Source organism: Alternaria burnsii (assembly GCF_013036055.1).
Source record: "Alternaria burnsii strain CBS107.38 chromosome Unknown 705, whole genome shotgun sequence".
NCBI lineage: Eukaryota > Fungi > Ascomycota > Dothideomycetes > Pleosporales > Pleosporaceae > Alternaria > Alternaria burnsii.
In genome coordinates this window covers 3,467,031-3,486,151 of record NW_024066107.1, presented here as the reverse complement: position 1 = coordinate 3,486,151, position 19,121 = coordinate 3,467,031, and the positions used below count along the sequence as shown (strand labels likewise).

Here is a 19,121-nt window from a genome sequence, read left to right as displayed (position 1 = left end):
CGTTGGTAGGTGATTGACCCTTTGCGCTAGACGGAAGAATTGCTCTAGATCGCCGGACTAGCGCGTTCTGAGCTTACCCCACCACACGCCCTACGCCTTTTGAGATGCGCATGCCTTGCGAGACGCAGGCGTCGGTCAGAGAAAGTCCGGGGCAGCTGTGAGTGTATCACAACCATTTGCTAGACCACATCTATACACATCTTTGTGGTAAAGTTAGCGGCGCCGACTTCGGGCTGGTCCCTTCATCTGACACCATCGTTCCTCAGTCATTCTCACCAATCTTAATACCAACCCGACAATTGCGACTACCGAGCCTATGGACCATCAGCGAATGAGCGATTGGCAAATGCAGCCCTGGAATGAGGACACTATCGACCCTTCGTGGTTCTCCAACTTCCTAGCCACCGATCCTGGCCAGGATGCGCCTAATGCTGCATCTGGTGCGCCTGCCGCATTCAGCGTTGACGACGACTTGGCAATCGACCCGAACTTCCACGACTTTACGTTCGAAAACACATCACAACCAATGAGCACTGTGAATTCTCCAAGTCATCCGTTTGATGCATTTCAATTGAATGAGACTCACGGACGCCCACTGGTGCAACGACAACACACACTTCCTCGTCGTCGAAGCAAGTACTTTAAGCGCAGATCGACTGGAACCGCAAGTCCGATAGCCATACCTGGTGGAAGTCCCCGACACGAAGAAGGACAGTCGCTGGCTATTCAGCGGTGGCGGAACTCGCCGCCTGAAGACGAGGCTGCATCTCTATCGGCTATCTACCATGCTTTGGAAGACAGACCGGTAGGTGCTTCACCACGCATTAGCCGACCCTCTAGTAGCGACGCCTTTCGCAAATATCGGGGCCCCTCGTCAACGACTAGTCTCGACAGCGCTGCCAGCGAATCTTCATTGCGATCCGTGAACTCGAGCCACTCCGCCACGTCACAGTCGAAGCGTCGCAGTCAGGCCACCAAAACCCGGAAGGGCAGAGTAAGAGGCACCAAAATGAACGACCCAGAGCGTATCTTCAAATGTACATTCTGCTGCGATACGTTCAAGCACAAGTACGACTGGACACGCCATGAAAAGTCTTTGCATTTAAACCTCGAAAGTTGGATGTGTACGCCGCATGGGGCTTCTGTGGTACTACCTCTGACCGGCAGAGTACATTGTGCATACTGTAGTGCACTAGACCCGACGCCCCAGCATCTGCAGCAACACAACCATGCGGCATGTACCGATGGTAACAATACTCCGCGTGTCTTTCATCGAAAAGATCACCTTACCCAACACCTTCGCCTAGTACATGGAGTCGAAACGCTACCTCTGATTGACGACTGGAAGCTTGAGACTTTGCCAGTAAAATCTCGATGCGGCATTTGCGATGCGAATTTGAACAGCTGGGACGAGCGATCAGATCATCTGGCAGCTCATTTTCGTGAAGGCAAGACTATGGCCGATTGGAAAGGCGAGCACTGCTTTGAGCCCGATGTGGCGGCTCGTGTCATCAATGCGTTTCCACCCTACCTTCTTGCCGAACAAGCCAATACCGTCGTGCCTTTCTCAGCAACTAACCCTGGATCTATCGACCACACAAAGCAATTGATCTCCCGCATCCAACTTGAAGAGCCAGCACAAGAGTCTCCTGCAGCAGAAACCACACATACGCCTGATCAACAAGCTTTTGAAGACTCCTTGACGGCTCTTCGAGAATTGTCAACACAACATGATCACGACTTTGCTACTGTTCTTACACGCCATCTTAGCCGCTTCGCAAGACAGCAGATGTTATCAGGAATTATTCCAACGGACGAAATGTTTCAACGCGAATCGCGAAGATTGTTGTATCAGGATCCGGACGATGGGTGGAACCAAACAGTAGCTGACAATGCCAATTGGCTACAGGACTTTCGTCGTCGTAGTGGGCTTGAGGGGAGTCCTAACACATGATGATAGTGCAACTCTGCAGTAGCTCTAAATTGTCTTTCCAAGTCCTCTCGGCAATTTATCCATACTACCCTGTATCTTTGCAAGAATTTGGCCGTCTATCGTCAAACAATACCACCCTGCAAAGTTACTCGGTCCTTGAGATATGATAGATTGATGCTGCTTATCTGCCCAGCTCTTCCGAAGAACTGCAACGCGCGCTTACCCGTCCAAATTGGATTTTCGTCGCCTAGTTCGAGAGTCAGCTGGTCTGATCTAGCTCGAGATGCAAATGGAACCCAGATCGGATCTCGATAGACCATGAAAAGAAGATTCTCACCAATCCAATGTCCAGCCTTTGGAATCGCCTCAGCAACGAAATCATTGCTTATCTGCGACCATATTTCTTCTAATAGCGTCGCAGGAGAAAAACTTGCTTCGCCTCCCAATACCAGCAATGGCATCTGCAACCTCTTCCCGCTACCGAACACCGAAGTGAAGTAGGCTTCGTCATCCCAGGCCGCTGCAAAGTACTCCATGCCGCTCCTTAGAAACCCGGGTTTGGATATCTCGTTCGTGTAGCGCTGTAGGTGGTCTTCGCTCAAAGCCGCTGTGCCAGAATAACTCGCATGGAAAAAGTACCAGCTCAGCATCTGCTTTTCGCGCCCTTGAATGAAGAATTCAGCTGCATCAGGCACGGCAAAGAATGCGAGTTGCCAATTCTGGTACAAGCTAGAACTCGTTACCTGGGTAGGATACCCGTAACCTGGGAGAGCGTATTCTGCGAGAATGATAGCTTCAACAACCGATGGGTGTTCTATAGCAAGAGAAGTCGCAAGCCCTACGCCTTTGTCATGCGCAAAGACATATGTAGACGTGATGTTGAGGTAATCTAGGATGGCTTTGAGATCGGTGCCGGCAGCTGCAGCCGTGTAATTCTTTGAGAAAGGAAGCGCTGAGTCTCCGCAGCCGCGTATATCTGGGGCGATCACAGTATCTGCTGTTACATTAGCCTGGAGGGGTTTCGTAATGAGAAGTGACGGATGAACATACAGTTCTGCGCCAAGATGGGTCCGATGGTATGCCACGTTAATGAGTGCTGGGGGAAGCCATGCACCAAAAGGATGGGCGGACCTTCACCATGGTAGCGGAAATGAATCGAAACGTCGTCGAGCTGGATACGCTCATGCTCCCATTCATCGAAGTTTGATAATTGGGCGAGCGTAAACTGCGCTAGAGCGAATGTGCTAATACTGATAATATTGAAGAGATTCATGATGCAAGAGGTCAAGACTAGCTATATTCCAGCAACTCAACGTCCGCAAGCACAGCTTTATCTTTTTTCATTTTGTCGACCCTTTCAAACGAAGCTTCAGTCTCAGTAGGCCTTTTGTCATGTGCTTCACATGCAATGCTCTCATTTTGCTGCTCTTTCCTATTGCGATGCATGACTGTCCATGAGGAGTCACAAACAGCTGACTGAGCATGGGGGCTGCATCGGGCTTAAGCACCAGGCTTACTAAACTCGGTCTACCGCAATGCTGAGGAGAACGAGAAAGTTGTTGGCAAAAGCGCACGTAGGTGGAATATACCATTCGGAAAGTAAATACCCAGGAATGTGCGTCACCAATCTGCACTTCGATTGGCCTTCACCAAGGCCACTTCTTATTCCCTGTTCCAAAGGCCTCTTACTAATCATCAGTGTCGTTACAATTCGTCCCTTTCGTTGCCATCTTCTCTCGAGATACTCTTTGCCTCGAATGCATCTCCCTCCTTTTTAACTCTACGTAGACGTAGAACTCGTGCAGCGTGACTCTTAACGTCTGCCTTGAGCATTCCACCAGCTTCAACTACACCAATCTTCTCTCCAAATAGTCGCGCATCCTCTTGAGCGAGGCCTTTGGCGTAAGGGATCTCAGTAGCATTGTACCAATTGGCCTTTGAGAGAATGGATTCTCTCTGCACATGAGTATCTGCGCTGAGTAGTTCTTCGGCAGTAGCTTCAGGCATGCGATGAGCCCAGAGGTCGTGTACTGCCCAATCATACTTCACGTGCGGTGCTGATCCACCGGGTCCGTATGGTATGAATATCTCGGCCAGTGAGACGCTCATCTCCATGTCCTTGCCACCAGCGTTAAGGAGTATCACGGCCTCGTCTCCATTCTGGAGATGTCCAGCCCAGACGTGTGTCTCACCAATACCCCACTCATCTTTCGCTACACCTTCCGTGTCCCTTCTAACGCGTGTTACACTTCGCCCATGGGGATCCTGGCTAAGCGCGATGATGGCAGGGTTGTTGATGATGGTAAGAGCAGAAGCTGGCATATTACGCAGATCGTTACCAAGGAACAGCGGAGATTTGAGCGCGGCCCAGAGCGCAAAGTGTGCTTTGTATTCTTCGTCGGTCATGCCGCCTTGACCGACTTCAAGCATGTCCAGATCGCTCCAACCCCCAGGAATGCTACGGTCGGCAAAAGGGGCGACTTTGTTGAGAATGAACAGTACCGAGCAATGTGTACCTGGTGCTACGCAGTTAACATCGCCGGGTGACAAACTGTTGCATCCACAGAGGTCATCAGGACGCGTGAAAGAGTCGTAGATATCACCTGTGATGCGCCAGCTGTTAGATATACTCATTCCCCACTACAAGAAGTCAGTTTTTGCATATCACGGTAGGCCGTAATTTCATCTTGCTTACGGTGTGAACAAGATCCTCTCCCCAGTTGCACAAATTGAGGAGAATGTTCTTTCCTGTCGCTTTCAGAGCATCAGACATGGTCTTGAAGCGGTTGAACGACACTGATGGTGTGCCAACGCGACCCATATGATAGCAGCTGTCATACTTCAACATGTCGACACCCCAACCTGCAAAGCTTTTTGCATCGTCAACCTCATGGTCTAGTGACCCCTCTAATCGATGTCAGCATGCTGCAGAAAGCGAAAGTGACTGCTAAATCATACCGAACCTCGCACATGTCATCTCACCGGCGCTGCTGTACATGCCGAACTTGAGGTCTTGACTATGCAGATGATCTGAGATGGAGTTCAAGCCGTTGGGGAACTTGTCAAGGGCTGGATGGAGTTTTCCGTTCTCATCCCGACCTTTTGGATCTTGCCAACAGTCGTCCAGCACGACATAGTTGTAACCCAGATCTCGCAATCCTAGGCTTAGGATTTGTGAAGAGGTCGTAAGGAGAAGGTCTTCGGAGACGTCGCATCCAAAGGCGTTCCAATTGTTCTTGTCTGATCAGTAATAGATCTGAAATATTGTTGATGGATCTTACCCAGCCCATTGGTGGTGTGGTAGCGAGACCATTGTTAATGGCAGTTGCGCTACCCAGCAGCGTCGTCACCAGCAGAACGCTGCTACGTGAATTGGTCATGATGGAAGTGTAATGTTGTTTCTCCGTGAGAGATGCACCAACGGCGTCTTAAACAGTCTTCTACGTATGTACCATCTTAAGTGGATCTTAGGCGTGGATGAATGGACTCTTGCGCCAAGTCCGCAGAATTGGATGCGGCATGTCGGAGGCTCCGCAAGGGCAGGAAAATTGGCCAGTTTTCCGCCGCTAGAGCCCGACGCTCATGCTACCCCACCATGTTTGAATGGGAGCTACTGACTCAATCCTGCACGATTACAGAGATAATCCTGAATAGCACGATAGCGGGGATTGCCTGCTTAACGCGAGTAGTGCTTCGTACTCAGGATCATTGTCCCTCGGCTCGAGCTCCATATGAGGTGCGAACTGCACCAGAAAGCGCAGCAACCATCGATCAAGAACGAAGCTCGTCTCTTTGCTTCGGAGACAAGTTTGATGGAACGCCCGTAGACGACTCATCGCGCCGTCAACACTTGGCCAATACGTTTTCAGACGCAAGAGTATCTCAAAGTTGCGCTCCAACCTGGACTTCGATATACGTATCTCACCCTCGTCGCCAGAAAAGAGTAGGGTATGGATCTGGACAGTGGAAGCAACGACGAGAATGTGTGAAACTGCTGAATACAAAACTTCATTACCAGGTGTAGAATGCGAGCGATAGACGAGGGCGCATAGTCGGGCTGCATGTTGCTTGCAGGCGTCAGCATATTTTGCAGAGTCGGTTGGCGCGTCAACTGACGAAGACAAAAATTGGTAGTTGAGAAGCAGCCCGTAATGATAATAGCCAAGATACACAGCTATAAACATTCGGCCAAGGCCACGCGATGCGAAGGCTTCGAGATTTGCTGGCGTATCACGCATCTGGTGCGGGATTTCCTCTAACCAGACGTCGAGATCGCGAGAAAGTTCTCGTATGCCTCTTTCAAGTGGTGGTCCTTCGAGGTGTTCTGATACACACACTCGATTGAAGTCGATGATTCTCGCCAGAATCCGATTGAGCTTTACCATTTCAGCAAGGAGGGGAGAGTTGAGGTACGGCGTTTGGTCGCTGAAGTCTCCCCTTAGATCGTTATTCATTACGGAGAACGGTATCTCATCCACTGGAAGGGGCACAGCGCTATCGAATGGCATGATACGTGGTAGTCTCACGGCTGTGGATGACCAGACATCAACCATACATAGAGTCCACCAAGTTCTGGTGTTGACTTCGCGTTCCACCAGGCTTGTGACCGGACGATTGGGAAGATCAAGGGCTAGAGCTAGCCTTCCGCCCATACTGTAGTATAGGTTCTCGACGTCTGTCTCGCCACTCGCAGCGGCATATGCTCCCAGCAAAACGCATACCTGAACCGTTACAGGGGTGAGCTCGCGGATACTGAAGAGCTTCTCGCTTGATGCACGGTAGACCTCGCCCCTCTCTCTCGGATCAGTTCCGTCAAAGAACTCGTCGGTAGAGAATCTTGCGGCAAGCGCAAAGATAGCATAGAGCACTATATGAGGTACCCGGTCATTGGTCACATCGTCCATGAATGACGCTTTGTGATACATCGAGTGAAATTGGTCGTGAATGTAGTCGAAATACAGCTCCACTAACGCTCGCCTCAAGGCGGCCGGTGGTAGATCCTCGTGGCCTTGGTTTGGTAATGTCTTGGCTTGGAGCGAGAGAGCTTGCTGAGTTGCAATGCTCTCATGAAGTCTAGCCTGGCGATTGGCATAATAGCCTCCTTCTGGTGGGCCTCGGAGACATTGTAGACCATGTGACAAGCAATACTCGCACACCGTTGCCAGCCGGTTTGTCGGATAGATGCATTTGCGCCGACGAGCTCTTCAACCAAATTAGCGGGTGCGCGCCTGTACGGACTAGGACAGCATATCAGAGGCTTACCGACATGCACTGCATGCAGATGGTTTGCGCATCACTAGGTCTGAAGTTGCGCAATAATCTGGGGATGGAGAGCGGAAAACTGGCGGAGAACCGAATGAATGGGCAAAAGGAGGGAGAAGCGGGCCTGCATGACTCGCACGTCCCCCCGGACGGCTGACCAAAACTGGAAACGGCTACACTAGGCCAAAGCACTTATTTAGCGGCGGTATACTGGCGGAGAAGTCTCTCACGACCTGGTGGCCGACTGGGCAAACCTCGCTCTAGTTGTGATTGGCTTTCTTCGCGCACTTAGACGCCCCAGCTCTCCCCATGGGCACTCTGTACGAATATTCCGCCATGTGTTTCCCCGCAAGACAACCCGCTCTTGCCCCTTCTCGGCCATTACCGGGGCTTAGACTCCCAAGCACTCGGGCTAGCCCTTCACTTGTGGCATGGCTCCTGTAAATGGTTCATCTCTTGACTATGCATACAAAAGGCTCAGGTCTATATAGACCGCAGATCCGTCCATGTGGTAGGCCTACATCTTTTCGACAGGTCAATACCAAAGACTATCTCTCCTGGTCCCTCGCATACTCTGGAGTCAAGTCCAATATGGCTTCAATGGAGAAGACCACCGGCAACGTGGCCACCGAGAAGGTCACCTCAACACAAGGACAGCACAATGCCGTCGACGAGACGAGCGCAGCTATCAACAATGAGCACAACATGTCGGTCCGGCAGTCCTTGAGATTTTGGTGGAAAGCGATCATATTCTCATTCGTCATATCGCTTTGCGTTGTCATGGAAGGCTACGATACAAGTCTCATGAACAAGTTCTTCGCCTTTCAACCATTTCGAAACAAGTTCGGCGATGAGATTGATGCCGATGGCAACAAGCTTGTCTCTTCAAGATGGCAAACCATCATCCTTAATGGCACTCAGGTACACATATACACCAGTGAAAGTATCAGCTTAACGGACTTTACTAACAAGCACATAGGTCGGATGCATTCTCGGTCTCATCGTCAACGGCTATATCACTGAATGGATTGGATACAAGAAGACAATGATCGGCAGCATGCTGTTCATGACTGGCGCCATCTTCATTCCGTTCTTCTCTACGGGGCTGGAGATGTTCCTTGTGGGAGGCATAATCCAGGGTCTTCCATGGGGTGTCTTCCAAACACTGGCAATTTCATATGCCGCAGATCTCTGCCCCACGCATCTGAGAGGATACATGACTTCGTGGATCAACATGTGCTGGGTCATAGGTGGTCTTTTGTCTACTGGTATTCTCACTGGACTGATGAAGAACACGACTCAATGGGGATACCGCATTCCTTTTGCTCTACAGTGGATCTGGCCCATCCCCATCATCCTAGCTACCTTCCTCGCACCGGAATCACCCTGGTGGCTAGTCAGACAAGGCCGCATCGATGAGGCCAAAGCAGCGATCCGCCAGATCACTACACCCACAGACGGCGTTGAATTCGACCTCGATGCGCACGTGGAGATGATGGTTGTCACTGATCAGTACGAGAAACAAGTCGGCGCTGGAACCAACTACTGGCATTTGTTCCGAGGAAGCGATCTACACCGCACTGAAGTCTCTGCTATGGCCTTTATCACCCAAGCTCTTTGCGGTGTTCCCTTCATGGGCTTTGGGTAAGTTCTATCATGTGCTACATGGAGAACATATACTGACATTATCAGAACTCAATTCATGCAAGGCGTAGGCCTCAGTCAAGACGACTCCTTCCATCTAACCATCGGTCAGGACTGCTTGGGTCTAGTTGGATGCTTTATCGCCTGGTGGATCATGACGCGCTTTGGCCGACGATCCATATACCTCGTTGGATTGTCCGCCATCTTCATCATACTTTTGATTGTTGGCTTCATCGGCCTAGCGCCGTCTACGAACAAGAATGCAAGTCTTGCTGGAGGCGTTCTAATCATTCTCATGATCTTCTGCTTCCAGGTAAGTTTGATACATTCTGTCTTGCAGCCAGTCACAAGCTAACCCAATCAGCTATCCCTGGGACCCATCTGCTACTCTCTTGCAGCCGAAATCCCCTCGTCACGCCTCCGTGTAAAGACTGTCGCACTCTCTCGCGCTTCATACAACTCCATTGTCTTCGTCACAAACACAATCATGCCGAAAATGGTTGGCAAGAACGACTGGAACTGGGGCGCGAAGGGTGGTTTCTTCTGGGCTGGCATTGCACTTCTGTTCATTGCGTGGGGATACTTCCGTCTTCCTGAGCCGAAGGGTTTCACCTACTCTGAACTGGACCTGATGTTCGAGCATAAGGTTTCCGCGCGCAAGTTTACGCGTGAGGCTGCGGATGCGTTGAAGCCTGCGTTGACGGACGTCGCCATGCAATACGAGAAACAGAATGGGGTCGAGCGCGTAGAGTCGCATGCATGAGCTAGCTAGTTGCGGTTGGTATATCAGTGGTGGTAATTTCAGTGTATGCTGTCGTCGCAAGAACCATTAACAATAATAAACTTCATTGACATTTTATTCAATCCCAGATCATTTTCTCCCGTATTCGTCTTCTACTATTGCCAGAACCTCGCTACCTCCTCATATTTCAAACCTCCTCCATGTGTATCATTTGGTGTTGCAGTTTGACTGGACTCGGGTTTCGTCATTTCGGTGGCTTCCATGCCCCAGCGCTCGAGCTCCTCTTGACTATCCGTCCATGTATCCTCACTTAGTTGTGGAATTGCGGTGGGCTTCTGGCTCGACTTTAGCTGTACAGGGATACAGCTTTCGCTGCACGAGTAGAGTGTGTGCCGTTGTGCCCGGCAATGGCCGATGATGTGGTCGTGTTGGTTCGATGCCGACACTACAGTGGCGGTTTTTGTGGTGGATGCAGTCATTGAGGGGTGTATTGGAGTGAAGGTTGAATGATTTTCTCCAAGCACCTCGAATTCTGTCAGGGTATTTGTTGTAGCAGTGGATGTGATGATGATGATGATGGTGTTGATAATGATGTGGGTGTGTTTTGCTATGATGGCCTACCTTTTATACCATACTGCAACATTATCGAGAACGTGTTTGTCTCACTATCATGTAGCATCTGAGATAGACCAGAAGATACGAGGTGACTTTGTCCAGCGTGTTGCACGGGTGGCGTTATCTCGTTGTGCTGATTAGCGAAGGTGGTGAGATCGAAAGTGCCCCACGCAGGTGGCACCACTTCAGTTTCAGTGCGCCGCATGGTCGCGCCAGATTTTAGACCAACAATTAACAACAGTGCTGTACAAATCAATGTATAGCACATGGCACCGTAAGACACTTCGTCGGACAGATCAAAGTGGAGTACAGTTGTATTAGTTGTGTAAAGGCTGACGAAAAGATTGGAAAGGTTAACTTTGCGACAAGCGCCTATGGGGTATCCGGGATCAAAAGAAGTTTATAAAAGGAACGAAAACCAATCCTATGCATCCGATACTGGCGGTGATGGCGGATGTGTCGGGTCCAGATGCTGCCTCTTCGCATCTGGTAGTTGGTCGGATTCATCGCATATGCGCTTCATCGACCTGTTTGCGGCATTGCCATTCTGCGATTGCGCCTTCTCCTTGTTCCTAGCGATCACCTTCTTCCACTGCGCTTTGACACGCAACACGGATGTCACGCGCTCGAAATGCGATATGGGTGGTGCGGGCTCCATGCTCAGACAATCAATCCTTCTCAAGCCAATGCGTTCCTTGTTGTTCAGCGCCTTTGTAAGAAGTCTGGCCATGTAGTCGATCTGTGCTTGGTCTAGCTCCGCGTCGCGAAGACCAAACCGTAGGGTCAGAAAGCCTTTGGCCCTTGGGCGGTACTGATGTAGAGCATCAGTTTTCTCTGGTCCGAAAGGTGTCAAGAATATGTGCTCTTGATTTGGCTGAGGGTTGCGACTACGGCCCCAAAGTTGGGAAGGTGTATCGATGCGTCTCGGGTCTTGGTTGATGCGTTGCATCAGACTAAAGGTAGATATCGGACGCTTGGGGTCTTTGTCGAGGAGCTCATTAGCAGCGTCGATGAAAGCACGGGTATACGAGTTCGGCCCGGGTGCGGCAGTCGTTTCGTCGAAGTGGCAAGCGCTCAGTAGCTCGAACTTCTTCTCTTCCTGCCTGCTGGACTTTACGAGATTGCTGGCGTAGCAAGTATCCAGAATAGTCAGCACATCGGCCTCGACATCTTCATGACGCAGCTGCTCCTCAGCCTTGTTCCAGGTGGCTCGGGCTACAGTGCTAAAGCCTGTGTCCTTGGAAGGATCTTGGGTTCCCGTAAGCTCCAGAGTTTTGGTTGCCTTTTGGAAGATGCCGTGTCCCGTATAATAGACGATGAGTAGACTCTGTGTCCCGTCATGCTCGCAAATGAACTGGCTGATGTGGTTGTCGAGCTGATGCTGCGGCTTCTTCCGTATGTTCAATTCGACGGTCTTGGTCTGGTAGTGAAAGCGGTCGCGGAAGAGGGATTCGAGTTCTTGGGCCTTTGGGTTTGTCAGTCAATCAATTCTGTCCCGATGTGCTTCAGCCGAACATACCTCGTCAGCAGTTCTTAGCTCGTCCAGATGGTCTGCCCATTTGATCAGAAGCACTGCGACTTTGGTGTAGCCATCTGCAATGTCCATGTTCTTTGCAATGGCCTCGGCCCACCAGTTCTTCTGTGCTTCTGCGTTGGAGCTGGCGTCATCTTCCTTGCCAGGCGTCGTCTCTACCAGAGATTCGCCATTCAGTGGAACCGGCTCATTGCGCCTCGGCTCGTCTTCAACATATCGTATCTGGAAGTCGGCATTTATGCTCTTGCCTGGGAGTGGGTTTGCGTTGGCAGGAGCTATCTCAGTCGTTGCGCCGTTCGCGACGCGTACCGTCGAGGCTGAGAGAGGAGCCATTGTGTTGTGAGGCTTCCAGGCTGCGAGGCTGCAAGAGTTCGCAGGAACCCGCCATTATGAGGGATGGAGTTCACCGTCGTGGACCAACCTTCAGCCCCCATATTGGGTGGGACATGCAACACGGCTCCAAGGGTGCGGAGATAGCAGGTGCTGCTCCTCCCGGCCAATCAGCGCGTCGCGCAATTACACCACCACCGTTTGGGGGCCAAAAGCAGTGCCTCCACCATGCACTCTCGACGCTCGTCTTGCCATATTGACCAAGCGCCCCATGTCATGACCCTATGCGGCAAATGGCAGCAAACCATGACGGCTTGCTCAGCGACAGCATATCCACAGAGAGGTCCGTCGTGCAGAACCGCGGAATGCGCCTAGCAAGCACTTCTGTAAGCTGCGGCTGTGCACGCAAATGTGCCCCCAACCATTATCGATACCGGTCACGAACCTAGGTTGCCTGGCTGCAGCAAGTACACGGTCAAGGAGGCCAGCAATAGCGTTTCTCTATAATAGCAGACAGCCTGCTCGTTCCCAAGGGCATCACCTACAAGGCTATCCTGCCTCACTTAACACACTTGCAGCGACAATGGCAACCGACATGCTCCAAGCTGAGCCTTTTCAGGCCGCCGAGGTGAGTCGTGCCCCAAATTTCATGCCGCACAGGGCTGATGTTCAGGCACAGGATCAACACTTGGACTCAGCGCCCCAAGTTCAAACTCCTCTGACCAAGTCTGGAGTGGGACATATCACAAACCCGGAAGCGGTACGTCCGTTCTTTTTTGAACACGCATAGCTGGCTCTGACGAACACTCAGGCAGAGGCGCGCTTCAGAAAGGGCGACCTGGTGCGCAAGAAGGCATCGGCGTCCACTGGTGCTCAAACCAAGGCTGCCTACTCGATTTATGCGAGTAGGAACAGCCCGCATGGGTGGGTCGAGTATCAGCTCAAAGACTTCTATACGCACAAAGTAGACGGTACTTGGACACGCGAAAAGGACCTGAAGGCCGGCGCCTGAGCAGTGGTACCATCAATGTGGCTGAGTCCACCGGTGTGCCACAGGCAGCTGAAATCGTCATGCGTGCAGTCAATTATGGGATGGGGCGTTCAGGGCGTTGGGGGCTGAGTCTTACGGATACTGCGATCGCTTTTCTCAACCTTGCTTTCTCAACACTACTTACACTCCTCTGTAGCCACAACCTGTTAGCCACATCTCACTCTTAATGCCTGCTTGAGTGATTTTTCATTGTGCGCAAAAACTTGCCCATCTTCTTTTCGTCACTTCTTCGCTTCCGTGCGGGTCGCGCTTGCCTTTCTGCCTTGCAATGACCCCTCCTCGTACCATGACCGGGGATACGTTCACCGATGACAAAACACCTCCATCGCCAGCATCTCCAACGAATACCGACACGACCTTAAGAGGAGATGCTTTCATCGAGATAGCGGACGAGAATAGCGATTGCCACTCTACCATCTCGCCCTCCGTGCGAACGAACGAAGTTGATGTTGAGAGTGCACAGCCTCGTACGTTTCTCTATGCGACCGTTTTGGCCCCCAAAATATATCAGCAACGAGTCTTCGCACCAAAGATGGCCGGTGTAGAGCATCGAATCTTGTGGGATGACCGTTTCTGGTCTGACAGCTCGTATGCATGACATGGTTATAGCACATGGCAAGGCCACTCCGGGGGCTGGAAGGTTAAATCTGCATTGAGCAACACTGATACATCTTCAGAAACCGAAAACAAGCGGCCTGGAGTCTTAAAACGCGTCACAGGTTCATTTCGCTCAGAGCCAGACCCCATATTCGTGACTGAAACTAACACCCGAACACGTAAGCACACCAAAGTCTCTCTATATCGCTTGGTGCTGATGACGGTCAGTGGAAGGAACACCCAACGGCTTCCCAAGGCTTGCAGCGTTTCAGGCTAGTGATACAAACTTCGCACTTTATCGATCCTTCAGTTACTTACACTCACGAGTCCTGCTTGATCTACAGGATGAGATTACTTCCTTAGAAGCAGAGCTTGATGAAATCGACTTGGAGGACTCTTTCGAAGACCAGCGTCGTCTGATGTCAAGAGACTACGATGCTAGCCAACCTCATGATGAAGGAGCGCCTCGGAGCCGCCGAGTCGTACTTCGCGAAATTAAAATCAAGCTATTAGAATATGGTATGCATACGCCGATAACCAATCCGGGCACGAATAGCTAAGCATGGTACAGATGAGGTGCTTATGAAAGCAAGAGACCTTCAGTCTTTTCAAAAGCCGTCAGACCGAAACTATCGCAGCTTACGACGCTACTGCTACAAGAAGAAGCCTCTTTTGGATGAAGGGCTTGAATCCATTCGTACTAAAGAGGACATGGTTACCATTCACAACGGCCGCGAGTGGGCAACCTTTGATGGCGGTGTTGAAACCGTCATAGGACAAACAGACAAGTTCCTTCAGAAGGTATTCCGAACGAAAACACCTCCACTACAGGTATGCACGTTGTGTTCTTGAAAGTGAAAAGACACACCACTTACCTATCTTGCAGAAGTACTTTCGGACCCCGGAAGCACAAGAGAAGACCACCGATCCCGACATCTCATACTACAGCAGCTCGCGCATTGACAAGCTGGTCAACATCCTAATAACCTTCATCATATTCTGTCTGCTCGTGATACCAGTCATCACCATGTACCAGTTGACGAACACGGCTGCGCACATTGAGATTGACCCTTCGGGTAACTCGACCACGACGAGCACCATCGATACTAACAAGCGAGACACTTTCAATGCGGTGGGTGTGTTAATGGTTTTTACTCTGCTGTTCAGCGCCGCAATGAGTCTACTGACGAAGGCGGCGAGACACGAACTCTTCGCGGCGTCTGCCGCATATTGTGCAATACTGGTTGTATTCATTGGGAATTTTACTGGACCTGGCAATTGACCGTTCCTCATGAGGACAATAACGACGAAATGATAACGATCCCAATGACATCTACATACTCCATCTAGCTTGTGCGTTTTGAAATCGAGATGACTACAAGCTTCTCATGGGCATGATGAAGAATGGGAATATCTACTCGGGTCTGCTCAGTTCTCCCATCATACAGCCCCATGAGGGTTTTTTCCCGAGACTCATATATTGCTTTACCAACTAGACGAATGCACCAGTAAACATGCGGGTGGAGATGTAAGCCTTAATGCGAAACTATCTATTCAGCCAATGGACCGCTTAATGTCAGTCCTTTGGCGGGAGGGAGAACATAAGCAGACGCGCTGCTGACGAGCGCCTTATCTTGGGAGCAGAAAGAGCGAATCCCGTATACAGAGAAGTCGCAATGGTTTTCGCGCGGGTCAGGCCACCTTGCTTCTGGTTTGCCATGCCTTTCGGTAAAATCGAGCGCCCCGAAATCACTTCGTGAGTAGTCGGCATCGGGGCTTTCGGGAGCTGCGACTGTGCGAGAACAGGTAGGATTTGACCTGTATCTCGTCGCTTACGCTGCTAGGTCTCTTTAGAGATGTTCTGGCAAACTTATATAGCGCATCGCATATTTCCCCTCTTTTCGTTTGCATAAACCTTGAAAGCCTCCAAATCTTTCACAATGTCGTCCTTGACCAGCGTCTCCACCGCACAACCAGGCGTCTTTTCTCAAGTACCCGCAGACATCGTCGTACCACTCCATAGCCGTGATGACACGAATCAGAACAGAAATATCTCCATTGAGTTCACCATGCGTTTTGACGACGTCCTTGATTCACAGAAGCTAGTCGACTCGCTGTGGAAACTGCTCGAGAAACCTGGCTGGAACAAAGTAGGAGCGCGGTTGCGCCTCAGCACAACAAATGGTAGACTCGAATACCATAGTGAGTTTCCCCAAACGAACTGCATGTGAGATACGTACTGAGTCTGCATATCCACATCTAGTACCATCACATTACACCAAGGAACGTCCACCGGTCAACTTTACTCAGAAGACATACGACATGAGGTTTGAGGAGCATCCCATCGGCCGCAAATTTCCGGTGGTAGATGAACACAACGACAGTGTCCAATCCTTTGACGTACTAGACTCCCTTCGTGAGATTACGCAGACAGAAAACAGCACTACGGTCCTCGACGACTGGATCCATACAGATAAAGCACAGCTCGGCTTGCACGTTGTGAGCTTCAAGGATACTACGCTTGTCACCCTCACTTGGTTGCACACGCTTCTTGACGCGATGGGGCGACAAGCGCTCCTAAAGGCGTGGCAGGCGGTCCTGGAGGGCAGGGATGACGATGTGCCAGAGTTCTGGGGGTTTGATTTCGACCCACTGGCACAGCTTGGAGCGCCTCTCGACGAAGACAGAACAACAGTGGAGGATAAGAGCACTCCTGATGTGAAAGTGCGAGAAAAGAAACAAGAATCCCCATCTCCAGCCTCTGAAACAAAAAAAGCACCAACCGGCCGAATGCTCTACGTGCCCGCATCTTACATGGCTCGCTTGCGTACCAAAGCAATGAACGATCTCACCTCCCTCGATGCCTCACAAATTACTTATAACACTTCAAACTCCTCCGAGCCCAAACCCTTCCTTTCCGACGGTGATATCTTTTCCGCGTGGTTAGTCAAACACCTCGTATCCGCCGATGCCACGCTTCTTAAGTCCCCGCCCGTTCGACCAGTCATATTCGTCAATGTATTGGGAATGCGAGACGTGCTGTCGACATCTTCAACCAAGTACAAAGTCTTGATCCCAAGAGGAACAGCGTTCATCGGGAACGCGGCAACTGGCATCGTCTCTCCGTTCAGTCTAAAGCAATTCCTGGACATGCCACTAGGCCATATTGCTGCTCGTATACGTAAAGACCTAGTTGAGCAAGGGAACAGGGAGGCTGTCGAAGCTTCTCAGCGTGCGAGCCGTATCGAACAACAGACTAACATGGCACCACCGGATGCGCAAATGGCGCCAGCAGTGTTCGTAGTCTCTAATTGGGCAAAGGCCAAGTTGTTTGAAGTCAATTTCAGCGCTGCAGTTGTTTCTCGTACCGACAACCAGGGCGGGCCTGTCGGTAAGTCTACTACTGGCAAGCCCACATATATTCATGTGTACGGCACCGACAAACGGGCAAGTGGTTCAGGTGTAGGCCCAGGTGGTATTGGAAATTGTGTAGGTAAGGATGCGAGGGGAGGATATTGGCTTGGAGGAATCTGTTCTGGAGGGTGGGCGGAGAGGTTTGAGAAGGCTGTGTTGAGCGATGCATAGAGCCGCAAATTGATCACCACGCGCGAGTAACGAACGCTGATAGACGAGCACGTTGAAGACTGTATACTGCATTTGGTATCTAGGGATGGAAGCGATTACTTTGTATCTTATTAATCTCATATCGAAGACTCTTGCCCAGTATGTAGAGATACCCGAACTAATTACGCCAACGCTAAACATGAACTTCGTGGAACAGCATTATACTAAGGCTGCAACCAATTCACCTTACAAACCCGTGCTTGTTTAGTCGCAGATTGAGGAGAAGAGAGAATTATGCAAGCCATTTTGTCTGCACGTGCGGTAGATGCACGTTCAATAACGAGCGCCGTCAGCCGCCATCTCGTTGTGCTGCTGAGCGGCCTTCTCCTGTTCGAGCCTGTGACTTCGGCGATAGTCCTTAATTTCGTGGAAAGAGGCGGTGATAGCGTGCAGGAAGCTAAGAGCTGGTTAAGACTTGCTACGGACTTTGGGATATGGAGAACTTACGTGCTGATGATGGCCAAGATGAAAGTACCCCAAGGCAGGTTGCAAGAGTCATCACGGCTTGCTGTCTCGCCAGTAATGGTGCTAGGGTTTGTGCCGTTCGCAAGACGCCGAGGGTTGTAGCAGTGCCTGGCACCAGCGAGGCCGCCATCTGGGCGTGTCAAGACAGTGACAGCGATGAATGCACCGACAAAGAGCAGGTCGAGAAGTACCCAGATCCACCTCAATGTTCTACCTCCAGGGTTGGCGGATTTCTTGATGCAGGACAGCAGCATAGTGATCAGGGTGTATAGCACAGCGGCGGCGAGGATGCCTTCTACAGCGCCATAGGCGCCGTTTACGCCGCGGCGTGTCTTGACACTGTTGACGAGACGGTAGACTTTGTATAGGCGCTGACTGAAGATGCCGAGAGAGACGGCGGACGAGACAAGCTGAAGAACGCGGGTGAGACGCAACAACCAGCGGTAGAAAGAGGTATTCTTGAGTTTGTCGGGAACAAAGCGTGTAAGAAGGCCGGTTTGCTCTCGCTTGTCGACGGCGTGAGATCCGACTGGACCGTCAATTGGCTGCTGGACACGAACCATGATGAAACACTTTTAGGTATTGGCGTTGATGGTGATGCTGGACTGGAGATGTTGGCTGACTGATGTTCGAGGCAGTTGGAAAGTGTGTTGGGCAACTGTCTTATAGCGCTGGAGACGGGGTGAGTGCGTCGTGACAAGAAGGACCCTTCTTGCTCGTTTGACACAATCGTCACTCATCGTCACCGTCGTTGTCAGCCATCCTGCACCCGTATCAAATCTGGAACCGCGGACATGTTCTTGCGCTTGTTGCACAAAGACATGTTGCCTTTACAAAACTCTTAGGCGCGTCATGGTATTGCCTAGTTCTCAAACGCTAAGCCACAATACAGGTATGATTGGTGGCTAGGGAGCGCAGCGCGTGACGAAGCTAACGTGAAGTGCGTCACTCAACATCTTATCCATGCTTTTTCTTGAACGTGCTCCAAGATGGCATGCAACGAGTCCAGTATAGGTCAGACCCTTGCTGATCTCCCATGGAATTTTCAACGTGGCTGCAGCATCGCTCGATCCCAGGGCGGATAATTGCAAGATGACGAGCCCCACCCGCCGCCAACGCTTGCTTTTCGAGTCGATCATGGTGAAGCTTGTTTCAGCGGCCTAAGCGACAGATGAGCTAACATTCCGCTAAACGATTCTCTCACGAACACCCGATTGCGCGAGCAGTAAGTGGCTGTCGTAAGAAAGAGCTCTGGATAGTCGCCCCGTCGATCCCATTGCCGCTATCTGAATCCGAATCCGATCAATCCAATGCTAGATGATCT

At 51.0% G+C, this 19,121-nt stretch overlaps 8 protein-coding genes across 8 annotated transcripts; 3 read left to right on the top strand and 5 right to left on the bottom strand.

The window, feature by feature from the left end:
• Nucleotides 1-316: 316 nt before the first annotated feature.
• Nucleotides 317-1,954, top strand: GT037_001225 (uncharacterized protein; the record flags this gene model as incomplete). Its single annotated transcript, XM_038926272.1, has 1 exon — nucleotides 317-1,954. The coding sequence occupies one exon, from the start codon at nucleotides 317-319 to the stop codon at nucleotides 1,952-1,954; it is 1,638 nt and encodes a 545-aa protein (XP_038792128.1).
• Nucleotides 1,955-2,055: 101 nt separating this feature from the next.
• On the bottom strand, nucleotides 2,056-3,206 carry GT037_001224 (uncharacterized protein; the record flags this gene model as incomplete). The annotated part of the gene is made up of 2 exons (XM_038926271.1): nucleotides 2,056-2,927; nucleotides 2,984-3,206. 2 exons carry the CDS (start codon nucleotides 3,204-3,206, stop codon nucleotides 2,056-2,058), a joined length of 1,095 nt encoding a protein of 364 aa, XP_038792127.1.
• A 431-nt stretch (nucleotides 3,207-3,637) lies between these two features.
• On the bottom strand, nucleotides 3,638-6,858 carry GT037_001223 (glycoside hydrolase family 27 protein; the record flags this gene model as incomplete). Its single annotated transcript, XM_038926270.1, has 5 exons — nucleotides 3,638-4,573; nucleotides 4,629-4,840; nucleotides 4,892-5,168; nucleotides 5,215-5,296; nucleotides 5,615-6,858. The coding sequence occupies 5 exons, from the start codon at nucleotides 6,856-6,858 to the stop codon at nucleotides 3,638-3,640; spliced, it is 2,751 nt and encodes a 916-aa protein (XP_038792126.1).
• A 928-nt stretch (nucleotides 6,859-7,786) lies between these two features.
• On the top strand, nucleotides 7,787-9,602 carry GT037_001222 (general substrate transporter; the record flags this gene model as incomplete). The annotated part of the gene is made up of 4 exons (XM_038926269.1): nucleotides 7,787-8,116; nucleotides 8,175-8,839; nucleotides 8,888-9,152; nucleotides 9,204-9,602. The coding sequence occupies 4 exons, from the start codon at nucleotides 7,787-7,789 to the stop codon at nucleotides 9,600-9,602; spliced, it is 1,659 nt and encodes a 552-aa protein (XP_038792125.1).
• Nucleotides 9,603-9,736: 134 nt separating this feature from the next.
• On the bottom strand, nucleotides 9,737-10,060 carry GT037_001221 (uncharacterized protein; the record flags this gene model as incomplete). Its single annotated transcript, XM_038926268.1, has 1 exon — nucleotides 9,737-10,060. The coding sequence occupies one exon, from the start codon at nucleotides 10,058-10,060 to the stop codon at nucleotides 9,737-9,739; it is 324 nt and encodes a 107-aa protein (XP_038792124.1).
• A 560-nt stretch (nucleotides 10,061-10,620) lies between these two features.
• Nucleotides 10,621-12,063, bottom strand: GT037_001220 (homeobox domain-containing protein; the record flags this gene model as incomplete). The annotated part of the gene is made up of 2 exons (XM_038926267.1): nucleotides 10,621-11,661; nucleotides 11,716-12,063. 2 exons carry the CDS (start codon nucleotides 12,061-12,063, stop codon nucleotides 10,621-10,623), a joined length of 1,389 nt encoding a protein of 462 aa, XP_038792123.1.
• Nucleotides 12,064-12,469: 406 nt separating this feature from the next.
• Nucleotides 12,470-17,293, top strand: GT037_001219 (uncharacterized protein; the record flags this gene model as incomplete). Its single annotated transcript, XM_038926266.1, has 9 exons — nucleotides 12,470-12,688; nucleotides 12,740-12,820; nucleotides 12,872-13,031; nucleotides 13,789-13,887; nucleotides 13,937-14,227; nucleotides 14,280-14,539; nucleotides 14,595-14,844; nucleotides 15,632-15,910; nucleotides 15,972-17,293. 9 exons carry the CDS (start codon nucleotides 12,470-12,472, stop codon nucleotides 17,291-17,293), a joined length of 2,961 nt encoding a protein of 986 aa, XP_038792122.1.
• Nucleotides 17,294-17,605: 312 nt separating this feature from the next.
• GT037_001218 (uncharacterized protein) lies at nucleotides 17,606-18,360 on the bottom strand (the record flags this gene model as incomplete). The annotated part of the gene is made up of 2 exons (XM_038926265.1): nucleotides 17,606-17,729; nucleotides 17,780-18,360. 2 exons carry the CDS (start codon nucleotides 18,358-18,360, stop codon nucleotides 17,606-17,608), a joined length of 705 nt encoding a protein of 234 aa, XP_038792121.1.
• Between the last annotated feature and the right edge of the window lie 761 nt (nucleotides 18,361-19,121).